The sequence below is a fragment of the Dama dama genome, chromosome 30, assembly GCF_033118175.1.
Source record: "Dama dama isolate Ldn47 chromosome 30, ASM3311817v1, whole genome shotgun sequence".
NCBI lineage: Eukaryota > Metazoa > Chordata > Mammalia > Artiodactyla > Cervidae > Dama > Dama dama.
Window position 1 is genome coordinate 72,218,215 of NC_083710.1, and position 13,828 is coordinate 72,232,042.

The following is a 13,828-nucleotide window of genomic DNA, read 5'->3' on the forward strand; positions in this document are numbered from 1 at the left end:
CATTTATTTCAGACACTTTTTTCTCCCCAGAACCATTAACCAAAGTCACTAATAAGTAGAAAGGTAGAGTTAAGAGCCCCTTCCTCTCCCTTTCAATTTCCATTTAGCAGACTTATTAGGAGCAATAAAAGAGGTAAAAGGGAGGCAGTTTAAGAGATAAAGAAAAACAAAGAAATAAAGATATTAATAATTTGTGAAAACAGATTCAGATCCTACAGATTCAGATCCTAGGCAGTTCAGACTGGGCTGCCCCATGTGCTCTGCAGTCTGAGATCACTGGAATTTGGAGCTCAATTTCTTACTTACTTCTTTAGTTGTACCAAAGAGAAAACTGGATTTTTAGAGATTTCTTCTGTGCAGAGCAATTATAAAAGCTGCTTCTGTACCAGCTCTTTTTGCCAGCCTTCCACTCTCAGAATAAACCACAACCACAGCCAACTTCTAGAAGCATCTTAACCTCTCAGACGAGGGATTCTGTTCCTCTTAGCAGATGACATAATCCAGGACCCTAAAGAAATTCTGAAAGCATTTTCTTTTTTTCCTAAATATTGCTCAGATTCTCAAATCAACTTGACATTTAATTTGTGGTCAGGGCTCTGTCCTCTGGTTTGTATGATGTCAGCCTACTTTTTAGATAAATGCAGTTTCATTTTCTTCAATCAAGATACTTCCTAACCCTATGTATCTGTATAAATTGCCTCAAAGCTCAGAGCCTGAGAGCTAAAAGCATTAAATAATGGTAACAACCCCAAATACCCCGGGCAGAATATAAGATGTTACAGAGTGCCAGTAAGCCTAGTTTAAAACTCATTTTCTTCCTTTCCGATAATATTGTAATATTAGAAGGTCAAGTTAGGCCTTTGTCTGCCCAGTAAAACAGAATAGTCAGACTGTTTAAACACCAGCCAGTCCTACCAACCACACAGATTCTGTCTTTTCTTCCTGTCCTAACCTTTTTGGAAATAATGTCTGGGCTATAATATGGTACTGAGAGATATTGTGTGCTAATGGATTTCTTTCTACTGTTAACAGGTTTTGGATTCAGGGAGACGTAGAGAAACTGGAGGGCCATATAGTTTGCTGAAGAATAAAAACACTTTATTTTACGAGATGGCAAGACAACTGGGTGATGCTGAAGTCACTGCCCTCACTGAAAGGGCAAAATAGGTGAGCCTGCTGTGGGAAGTTGTAATTAAAGTTTGACTCCAGGGTTCAATCTTTACAATCTCCACTGGCAGTCTGATAACAAGCACTCTGTGCTCTTATAAGTCTCCTTAGAGGAAGTCTCATGACTGGGTCTTAACTCATATCAGATAAAATAGACTTTCAAATAAAGGATGTGAAAAGAGACAAAGAAGGACACTACATAATGATCAAAGGATCAATCCAAGAAGAAGATATAACAATTATAAATATATATGCACCCAACATAGGAGCACCACAATATGTGCGGCAAACACTAACGAGTATGAAAGAGGAAATTAATAGTAACACAATAATAGTGGGAGACTTTAATACCCCACTCACAACTATGGATAGATCAACTAAACAGAAAATTAAAAAGGAAACACAAACCTTAAATGATACAATGGACCACCTAGACCTAATTGATATCTATAGGACATTTCACCCCAAAACAATCAACTTCATCTTTTTCTCAAGTGCACACGGAACATTCTCCAGAATAGATCACATCCTGGGCCATAAATCTGGTCTTGGAAAATTCAAAAAAATTGAAATCATTCCAGTCATCTTTTCTGACCACAGTGCAGTAAGATTAGATCTCAATTACAGGAAAAAAATTGTTAAAACTTCAAACATATGGAGGCTAAATAACATGCTTCTGAATAACCAACAAATCATAGAAGAAATCAAAAAAGAAATCAAAATATGTATAGAAATGAATGAAAATGAAAACACAACAACCCAAAACCTATGGGACACTGTAAAAGCAGTGCTAAGGGGAAGGTTCATAGCATTACAGGCTTACATCAAGAAACAAGAAAAAAAAAACAAATAAATAACCTAACTCTACACCTAAAGCAATTAGAGAAGGAAGAAATGAAGAACCCCAGGGTTAGCAGAAGGAAAGAAATCTTAAAAATTAGGGCAGAAATAAATGCAAAAGAAACTAAAGAGACCATAGCAAAAATAAACAAAGCTAAAAGCTGGTTTTTTGAAAAAATAAACAAAATTGACAAACCATTAGCAAGACTCATTAAGAAGCAAAGAGAGAAGAACCAAATTAACAAAATTAGAAATGAAAATGGAGAGATCACAACAGACAACACTGAAATACAAAGGATCATAAGAGACTACTACCAGCAGCTCTATGCCAATAAAATGGACAACTTGGATGAAATGGACAAATTCTTAGAAAAGTATAACTTTCCAAAACTGAATCAGGAAGAAATAGAAGATCTTAACAGAACCATCACAAGCAAGGAAATCGAAACTGTAATCAAAAATCTTCCAGCAAACAAAAGCCAAGGACCAGATGGCTTCACAGCTGAATTCTACCAAAAATTTAGAGAAGAGCTAACACCTATCTTACTCAAACTCTTCCAGAAAATTGCAGAGGAAGGTAAGCTTCCAAACTCATTCTATGAGGCCACCATCACCCTAATTCCAAAATCAGACAAAGATGCCACAAAAAAAGAAAACTACAGGCCAATATCACTGATGAACATAGATGCAAAAATCCTTAACAAAATTCTAGCAAACAGAATCCAACAACATATTAAAAAAAATCATACACCATGACCAAGTGGGCTTTATCCCAGGAATGCAAGGATTCTTTAATATCTGCAAATCAATCAATGTAATACACCACATTAACAAATTGAAAGATAAAAACCATATGATTATCTCAATAGATGCAGAGAAAGCCTTTGACAAAATTCAACACTCATTTATGATTAAAACTCTCCAAAAAAGCAGGAATAGAAGGAACATACCTCAACATAATAAAAGCTATATATGACAAACCCACAGCAAGCATCACCCTCAATGGTGAAAAATTGAAAGCATTTCCCCTGAAATCAGGAACAAGACAAGGGTGCCCACTCTCACCACTACTATTCAACATAGTGTTGGAAGTTCTGGCCACAGCAATCAGAGCAGAAAAAGAAGTAAAAGGAATCCAGATAGGAAAAGAAGAAGTGAAACTCTCACTGTTTGCAGATGACATGATCCTCTACATAGAAAACCCTAAAGACTCTACCAGAAAATTACTAGAGCTAATCAATGAATATAGTAAAGTTGCAGGATATAAAATTAACACACAGAAATCCCTTGCATTCCTATATACTAACAATGAAAAAACAGAAAGAGAAATTAAGGAAACAATACCATTCACCATTCCAACAAAAAGAATAAAATACTTAGGAGTATATCTATCTAAAGAAACAAAAGACCTATACATAGAAAACTATAAAACACTGATGAAAGAAATCAAAGAGGACACAAACAGATGGAGAAACATACCGTGTTCATGGATTGGAAGAATCAATATTGTCAAAATGGCTATTCTACCCAAAGCTGTCTATAGATTCAATGCAATCCCTATCAAGCTACCAACGATATTTTTCACAGAACTAGACCAAAGAATTTCACAATTTGTATGGAAATACAAAAAACCTCGAATAGCCAAAGTAATCTTGAGAAAGAAGAATGGAACTGGAGGAATCAACCTGCCTGACTTCAGACTCTACTACAAAGCCACAGTCATCAAGACAGTATGGTACTGGCACAAAGACAGAAATATAGATCGATGGAACAGAATAGAAAGCCCAGAGATAAATCCACGAACCTATGGACACCTTATCTTTGACAAAGGAGGCAAGGATATACAATGGAAAAAAGACAACCTCTTTAACAAGTGGTGCTGGGAAAACTGGTCAACCACTTGTAAAAGAATGAAACTAGAACACTTTCTAACACCATACACAAAAATAAACTCAAAATGGATTAAAGATCTAAATGTAAGACCAGAAACTATAAAACTCCTAGAGGAGAACATAGGCAAAACACTCTCCGACATAAACCACAGCAAGATCCTCTATGACCCACCTCCCAGAATATTGGAAATAAAAGCAAAACTAAACAAATGGGACCTAATGAAACTTAAAAGCTTTTGCACTACAAAGGAAACTATAAGTAAGGTGAAAAGACAGCCCTCAGATTGGGAGAAAATAATAGCAAATGAAGAAACAGACAAAGGATTAATCTCAAAAATATACAAGCAACTCCTGAAGCTCAATTCCAGAAAAATAAATGACCCAATCAAAAAATGGGCCAAAGAACTAAACAGACATTTCTCCAAAGAAGACATACAGATGGCTAACAAACACATGAAAAGATGCTCAACATCACTCATTATTAGAGAAATGCAAATCAAAACCACAATGAGGTACCATTACACGCCAGTCAGGATGGCTGCTATCCAAAAGTCTACAAGCAATAAATGCTGGAGAGGGTGTGGAGAAAAGGGAACCCTCTTACAGTGTTGGTGGGAATGCAAACTAGTACAGCCATTATGGAAAACAGTGTGGAGATTTCTTAAAAAACTGGAAATAGAACTGCCATATGACCCAGCAATCCCACTTCTGGGCATACACACTGAGGAAACCAGATCTGAAAGAGACACGTGCACCCCAATGTTCATCGCAGCACTGTTTATAATAGCCAGGACATGGAAGCAACCTAGATGCCCATCAGCAGATGAATGGATAAGGAAGCTGTGGTACATATACACCATGGAATATTACTCAGCCATTAAAAAGAATTCATTTGAACCAGTCCTAATGAGATGGATGAAGCTGGAGCCCATTATACAGAGTGAAGTAAGCCAGAAAGATAAAGAACATTACAGCATACTATCACATATATATGGAATTTAGAAAGATGGTAACGACAACCCTATATGCAAAACAGAAAAAGAGACACAGAAATACAGAACAGACTTTTGAACTCTGTGGGAGAATGTGAGGGTGGGATATTTCAAAAGAACTGCATGTATACTATCTATGGTGAAACAGATCACCAGCCCAGGTGGGATGCATGAGACAAGTGCTCCAGCCTGGTGCACTGGGAGGACTCGGGGGAATCGGGTGGAGAGGGAGGTGGGAGCGGGGATCGGGATGGGGAATACGTGTAAATCCATGGCTGATTCATATCAATGTATGACAAAACCCACTGAAATGTTGTGAAGTGATTGGCCTCCAACTAATAAAAAAAAAAAAAAGAACACATTGCAGGTCGAAGGCAGGTCTGCTGAGATTCTGCAACAGATTTTTCAGATTGAACTTTCCACACTTTTGGAATCTGGGTTCAGATTCTCATAGAGCACAGAAAACTCATTTTGCAGACCCTTCATGTTCATTCTGATCAGTGCTCAGCACATTTGTACTAAAAGTGTTATCAAGGAATATCCAGGAAATTTGAGAGTTTAAGGAAAAACAGTTTAGAATATTTTGGCTCTAGGAAGATCTACCAGGGAAAGGTGAGGGTTTCTTCTATTTTCTAATCTGTAAAGAAAACGTCTACCTGATATTATCACTTTATCTCTAATTCTCTGTTGTTTAGAATTAGGTCCAGTTGCCCCCTCTATGCTTCCTCTACCTTCTAGAAGGTAAAATCATCATCAGAACAAATCAAGAACTCATAGTACCTTAACTCTATAGTCAGAATGATTTGAAGGTTTACAAATCTCTTTCTTAGAGATGGAGTGTGTGTACTAAGCACTGTACACTGTGTGAGGAATGTTCTCGATGGGTAACATTCAGGTCACGTGACACCTTCCTAACAAAGGTGAGCTGGTAACTGAGGTCTGGTTTAAGAGATTTAGCCATTGTCATACAGCTGCCTGTAATTCTTTCTGGAACAAGGTGGGAGTGGGTTGATGAGAAGATAGAGGGAGGGAAGAAAAGTTTGGTGTTCTTACATCTTGACATTTGTGGTTTATGGTGGGATGAGGCTTCCAGCTGCATGCTATGAGGCTTACCCATCGAAAATTTATTTCTGGGTATTAAATTATGGGCATATTTTCCCTTCTTCATGCTTTTCTGCATTTTCACTTGTGAGTAGAATAAAATTACTAGCGTAGTGTTTAAAATATGTCTTAAAGAAAACATGTCCCAGTATCTTAAGTACTTCTATACGAAAGCTTTATCTAAAAAGTGGTCTAAGTTCCCTCTGTCACTGTCTCTTCTCAATTCTCCTTAGAAATAGAGGAAATGCAGAGCAGGACCTTCCACTGCTCATAGGATAAGAAATTGCCTGGGTCACAGAGCAGGCTGAAGAGTTGGTGGAGTTGGAGTTCATAACTAGGTTTAGAAACAAGGAAGTCTGTGTTCTAAACTTTTCATGAGTACTATATTATGTGCAAATGTTGAGAGTTGAACAAAGAACTCTATAATTTTTATGCCTGAAATTCAGAGTGCTTTCATCTACTAGAATGTCTCCCAGTCAGACCTTCCCTCCTAAGACCTAGAGACCCAGGAATCTCCGAAACCCTTTTTTTTTTTTTCCATTTATTTTTATTAGTTGGAGGCTAATTACTTTATAACATTGCAGTGGGTTTTGTTATACATTGACATGAATCAGCCATGGAGTTACACGTATTCCCCATCCCGATCCCCCATCCCACCTCCCTCTCCACCCGATTCCTCTGGGTCTTCCCAGTGCACCAGGTCCGAGCACTTGTCTCATGCATCCCACCTGGGCCGGTGATCTGTTTCACTATAGATAATATACATGCTGTTCTCTCGAAACATCCCACCCTCGCCCTCTCCCACAGAGTCCAAAAGTCTGTTCTGTACATCTGTGTCTCTTTTTCTGTTTTGTATATAGGGTTATCATTACCCGAAACCCTTTTGATCTTTTGACCTTAGTCATTTCATATCAAAAAGAGATGTACCCACCTATGTGTTACAGTCTTCATTTCAAACCTATATTAACTAATAAAAATAAATGGAAAAAAATAAAAAAATAAAACCTATGTTATCATTATATTTTATCAAGACATTGAGTAATGAGAAATAGATCACAGAATTTTAGATCAGTCCAGATCATATAAAATAATAGGATTCAACACCCTCATTTTATACGTGAGGAGACTAAGGCCCCTTAGAAGGAACGTGGCCCTATGTATAAACTGGTGTTAATCTAATTTGCAGCAGATTCAGAATTAGAAATCTGTTCTTTCAGCGAATGTTTTAAATCAAGTGTAATGTACACACAGAAGCAGACTTAGGTCATAGAATTAGAAATCTTGTGTTTCCTGCTCTAGTAATCCTGCCCCTACTCTAACAATACTAATGATAAGTTACATTTGTGTAGTTTTTTATAATTCATTTTATATTGTTCTCACATGTATGATTTCACTTAATCTCATGATGGTCCATTTTTATCCATGTCATGGATGAGGAGAGTGGGTCCAGGCTCACCTAAGGTCATGGAGCTGGTCCAGGGAGCACAGACAGGCAATTACTGGGGGAGGCTGAGAGCCACCCTAGGTACTGTGTTCTGTGTCAAGTCTGAGAACACTGCTCCTTTCATGTGGTAGCCAAGGTGGGGCCATCACCCAAGTTCACAGTGTGACAAAACATCACTCTTGGATTCCAGTCCTGCCGCTGGGTCATGTCACCTCTAAGGAAAGAAATACATTTCTTGATTCTTATCCCAGTTGAATATCTTCTTGACATTATTTCTGCATCCTCTGCATCCTCTTAGGTAAGCTGTCAGATTATCATTAAACACACAGCTCAGGTGAGCTGATCACTGTCTGATTGACCCCTTTAGATGATCCATGAAATAGCAGAGAAAGTACCTTTTAAATACATAAAGTTGAAGGGTACATTAGTTTGCTAGGGCTGCCATACAAAGAACCACAGACTAAGCGACTTAACAGAAACTTATTTACTCACAGTCCTGGAGGCTGGAAGTCTCAGGTCAAGGTGTTGGCAGGGTTTCCTCTGAGGACTCTCTCCTTGGCTTGGAGATGCAGTCCTCTCTCTGTGTCCTCACATGGCCTTCCCTCTGTGTGTGTTTGTGCCCTGATCTCCTCCTCTTATAAGAACCCCAGTCTGTTAGATTAGGACCCACCTGTATGACTTCATGTTAACTTTATTGTCTCTTTAAAGACCCTGTCTCCAAAATACAGTCACAGTCTGAGGTACTGGGTGGCTTAGGACTTAAACATGTACAATTGGACGGGACAGTTGAGCCCATAACAAAGGATAAATGCCTTCCATTCATTCTGTTCTGTGATCAAGCAGACCTGGTTGAGATTTTTTGAAGTTTCTTTGTCCCCAGTGTTCACCTAATACAGCCCAGCAGTTATAAAATCCTAATATGCTAGCTCTAGGAGCCTGGACCAGTTTGAATAGGTGGAGGAGGCACTTAGCATCCACGTGGTCTTGTGTCCCCCAAGGTCTCTGAGCCTCAGGTCCTCACCTGTGTGTAGAGCAGGATTACAGCCCTGCTGTCTTCTTCACAGTTATTATAGGGATCAGATGAGACAGCAGAGGCTTAAGTGCTTTGAGAATATAGTGTTTTATGGTGTAAAAGTGGGATCATTTTTAAAAAGACTGTAGACAGAAGCCTTGTCTCCCAATAATAAAACAAATATACCCATAGTTCTTCTAGATAGCTTTAGAGACTGTAAATCAGGGGTCCCCAATCACTGAAGGTCCTTTGCAGTGTTCAATTCAGATATTTCAGACCATGAAGCAAAGTCCTTTTCAATTAAAAGTTGCTAAAAAAATATTTTTCTTTATAAAAATTATATTGAGAAGGGTTATGGAGAAAGGAACCAGATGATTTTAGAAAGAATATCAAGCAGTAAAAATGAAATGAATTTTCTTTTTTCCTTTTATTTTCACCAAAAGATTACATAAGGATATAATCACAACATATGGTTAGTTTAATAAAATGGAGGAGGGTGATGGTATGCAATTAACCCCCTTCCTAACCCCCATCAAAAGCTTTATTTTTAAATGCTTCCATTACAATGGAAGTAGCTTCAGATTTCAGCCAGTGGGGCTCAAGCATTCTTGGAGGGTTTATTTTTCTCCTTAAGTGACATTTAAATATGTAGCATGTTGTATGCAGAGCTGCTTGTGGGTAGCAGGTTATGTTAGCAGCAAGAGAATAAGAAAGTCACTAACTATGAAGGTAGGTGTCCTAGAGCTTTTCTGTTTTGTGTATAAAGTTCATTCTCTCTCACAATAACTTTGTTTCCAGCACCCACCAATGCACTTGCAGTCAGGTTTTACAAAAGAGATCTGAATCATATGTCTAAGAAACCCAGTTTGTGACATGAGTCAGCCTCTGATAGACAATACATTTTCTGTTTTAAAGACTCAAACGAAACTTTTCACATTCTTCTTTGAGGAAAAAGAGTTATACTTGAAGTCATTTTTTGCCCAAACACATTCAGGAATAAAGCTTCATAAGCTCTGACATTATTTTGTTATGTGCATCCATTAAGGAACTGAGATACAATACAGCCACTGAAAACTGATGATTGTGGACCTTGACAGCACTTCACTTCCTCTGTGTTCTGATTATATACTGAGAAAACCTGTATCTCTTCCAGTTCAGTTAGAAATTGGTAGAATTCAAGAACTCCAAGGCCTGGCAGAGAACTGTCCTATTATTGGGTATCATCTTCCATTTTAGAGAAGTCACTTGGTTGATTCCTTGCTAAAGCTTTTGATTCCCTTTCATTCTTGGGACCCACTATCCACAGATCACATTTCTATAGGCTCTATAACTGTTTTGCCACACAAATTAAACACCAGGATATTTCATACATATATGCCAGCATTTCAGTGCCTGTCAGAGTTTTTAAAATATAAAGATAACAACCTCATATTAACATCCCACTCTGTTGTGCTCCTTTTATGTGTGAAAATGACAAACCCTGTTCAGATGCAAGATTTCCTATCCTCTTAGATACCCTGTTTTTAATTTATTCCAGGGAGTAAAATGATTTTGCTTATCAGCTTACTGTAGTGATAAAGCATATCTGTGAATCAGAATGATCAGAAATCTAGGAGGTCTATAGGTTGTTTGGCATTAAACCCAGCCCCACTGAGGGTTTTAGTGGGGCTGTTTCCTCCATAGAATAAATACAGCCCTGGTTTTTTAAAACTTTGCCTCCAAAAGTGGTATGATTGCTTCACAAGGAAAGGAAGGAAGGAAACCTAGAAATGTGTTGCCTTAGGAGGAGGACTTTAAAACTTTTAAACATGTTGTTTTTGTCTTTTTCTTCCTCAGGTGTACTTCAAAAGGAGATAGCCAGATATTACTCACAGTGACCTTGTGGTTATGAATGTTTCCAGTGGACAGCCCTCAGCCTTAACAATTTTTGAGTCAACACTGTGATTCTACCATGAGTTCATGTCTATTCCAAAGGCTTTCTTTCCAATAGGTTTTGCACTGCATAATCTATATTCTACTTTTTTTATACAGGCAACAAATATTTACACATTACAAGATGTTAGTTCTCCAACTTCACTCAAGATTTCAAGCTCTTGAAAAAGGATTTATTATATTTATGTATATGTTATACTGTTTTCTTTCTTATGCAAATGAAAGGCACAGGCCACCAATAAAAGCCATCTCCCAGATTTTGTGTCTTGAGAGGCTCCAGAGCCAAACTCATTTTCTAAGATTTGAGACAAAGTTGTCCCAGGTGGTTTTTTACAGTTCCTAGAATTACATATTACTTTCTGATTATATCAGGGATTTTGTTTACTTGAAGACTGTGAAGTTGCTGTTTTGTGTCACCACTTCCTTTAACATGACTAGGATCCACTTTTCTACTAAAATACCTCTGGTTAAAATACTACAGAGAAAACTGATAGGAAAAACAATATACTATAGTTTAAGTGACATCATAGGAAAGAGAGGTGTTCCCTTAAAAAAAAATAGATATATGGTTAAAATACAGAAGGACAATATTATATGTTCTAAGAGAGAAGGAAGAGAAAATATGCTTCCTCAAAATAGGAGCCCTTCTAGGGATTTGCTAATAAAGGACAGACATGTGCTAGACTGTCTTCTAGATAGAGGATTTTATTTTTTTACATTAAAACTTGTGGTAAAGTATGTATAGCATAAAATTTACCATATAACCATTTTTAATCACACAATCCAGTGGCATTAATCACATTCACAGTGTTGTGCAGCCGTCATTGTCTGGGTAACTTTTGGTAATTATGTGCTTCCTCCTCAGTGTGTATTTCTGCAGAGTCATTTTGGTAAGTTTCATTTTTCCAGGAGTGGCTCTGTTTCCTGTGAGTTTTTTAGCTTGATTGACATAAATTTATTCATAATATCTTATATGTTTAATCTCTGCAGCATCTTTAACTGTGTTCTTTTGGCTTTTTAATTTTCCTTGAGCCTTCTTTTTTTATGAATAATCTTGCATGAATTTTTCCTGTTTTCAAAGAATCAAGTTTTTGTTTGATTGATGCTCTTGCTTTCTTTCCCTAGTTCATTGTATCATTCTTTCTTTCCTTCAACTTTTCCTTTACTTTGAGGTTTTTTTCCTATAAATTCTTAAATTGGAAACAGATTAATAATGTCATTATTTTTGTGATAAAAGTATATAAAGCCGACTTCCCCCCGCCTCCCGCCTAAGATCCACTTTAGCTGCAGCCTGCAAGTTTTGGTGCTCACCACCAATCAATAGCCATAGTATTAAATATTTTTTTAATTCCTAATTTAATTCATTAACTATATCTTTTACCCATGAGTTATTCATAAGTATAATGTTCTCTAAATTTCAAATGCTAATTGATTTTTTCTATTAGATTGATGCATGTGGAACTGCTCACATTCAGCCTTTTTATAAGCCATACAGTGGCACTTTCATGTGGTTGAACCTAATAGTTTTCTTTTGTTATTAATAACATAATGTCATTTTGGTCAGACAACATTAGATTGTGGATTTTAAATCAAAGGTAACCACATTCACACAAAAAGTCCTTGTTACCCCCATTATGTATTTTATTGGGGGATTTAAAATGTTATAAGTACATGTGTAACCAGTAATTTTCAAATAAAGGCCCTCCCCAAGTACTGGAATGTTTTCTGATATGTGTTGCAATCTGGTTCTCTGGGATGCAGACTGGGATGGAGTTTAGTGCTGGGATGAGTATCAGGTGTGCCCTTGGGGTCAACACTGTGGCATCAGGACGGAAGAAACAGGATAGGGCAGAGGGAAAGATCAAGCTGCATCACTGGCCAGATGACCTTAACTGACCCCATGGAGAGCTGGCGTGAAGATGGCCCTTCAGGGTTATCCTGACATGTCCAGTGGCCAGGTATTTATACCTCCACCCGGACGGGACATTGCATAGTAGCTACCCCCAGAAGACCTGGTGGCTGAGGACCGCCCCCTGACAGCACTTCTAGCAACTGGAGAATGAGTCCTTGAAGGGAGGTCTGGGCAGCCCATCTCCACATTACACAACAGCATGTGTCACAGTTCCAGACACGGGTGATGAGGCTGTGCTATGGGGGAAACTCTTGGTGACTGACATGTAAGTGAAAATGATGATTTAGTGATTCTTCTCAGTGCCCTTTGGTCCAGAAAACATAGAGAAGAAGGTCCATGTAGAGGAGATAGCCTCATCTCTAGGGTCAGCCCAGTTGTCACCCCTGCTAGGAAGTCACCTTAAGATTAATCCTTGTCCCAGGTAACTTGGATTTCTGTATTACCCTGACCACCTCTCATTTGTTAAGCTGAACCATATTTGGTTAGTGTCCTGTTGTCACCATCCTGAGATACTTCATTTTTAAACAAGAGTCCCTGTTCTTTCCATTTTGCACTAGGTCATATAAATTATGTAATCTGCCCTAACTATGAGTATTCATAAGCATTCAGTTTTCTTATAAAACTAAGGGAGAAAAAGACCTTAAATTGTGCCCTATTCACTTTTTAATTCCATCTCCCATCACAGTATGTATCACATAGCAGGTGCTCCATAGATGTTTGCTGAAAGCATGAATGAATGAATGGTAACTGAGAATAAACCTTCCTTCACAACTTTATAATTCTGAAGTTTTAAGAGGTAGCCTGGGATAACAGAAAGCCCTGGTTTTGGAGTCAGTCACAGATCTGCATGCCAGTTCTTTCTCTGCTCCTCACTAGCAGTGTGAGTGCCCAAAGAATGTACTGTCCAGAGTGGGACACTTGAGAGTGAAAGGAAAGCAGTAACCAGCCAAGATGCCAGGAAAATAAACTGGCACCATCCTTGACAAAATGGGCTCTGGTCACCCCATAGCCATGTAGCCATAGTTACATAGTTATACTTACATTTGGGTAAGTGTCTCAACCTCTGAATCTCAGCTTCATCTGGAAAATGAATAGCTTCTGTACTTCAGTTCTTTGGTTGGGATGATGGATGGACCAAGAGCATCCAAAGACACAAGGTGGAATTGTTGACCCTGGTGATTCCTAATTACCAGGAGAGGAGAGCAAGATGATTGTGGATGAAGGAGCTGTGTAGACTACAGAAGATGTATTTGAGGAGGTCCTCATTTAATGGCCGAAACCAAACTGTTCCTCCTTCACATATAACAATGAAACATGCACACAAGGAGCACACGCTGTGGAGTCAGGCTTTCAGGGACAATTACTGGTTCCTCTGGGCAGTGACTGGGATGGGTTATGATTCTGCTATGTGCTAATTGTGGGCTCTTAAGATTAGGAAGCCCACTGTGTCTCAGTTTCTTTGATAGTTGAAGTGAGGTTAGTACAATTCTCAGAGGGTTGTTGCAAAGGGAACTGTGACAGTGACACTCACAGCAT

The 13,828-nt window shown here is 38.3% G+C and overlaps 1 protein-coding gene across 1 annotated transcript in view; it reads left to right on the top strand.

Annotated features, from left to right (window-relative positions):
- Positions 1-10,876, top strand: part of LOC133049360 (ATP-binding cassette sub-family C member 4-like) — a 157,117-nt gene extending 146,241 nt beyond the window's left edge. The window contains 2 exon segments of the mRNA XM_061133337.1: positions 1,033-1,167; positions 10,285-10,876. Of these exon segments, the coding sequence (XP_060989320.1) occupies positions 1,033-1,167; positions 10,285-10,392 (243 nt within the window). The 3' untranslated portion in view covers positions 10,393-10,876.
- Positions 10,877-13,828: the final 2,952 nt, after the last annotated feature.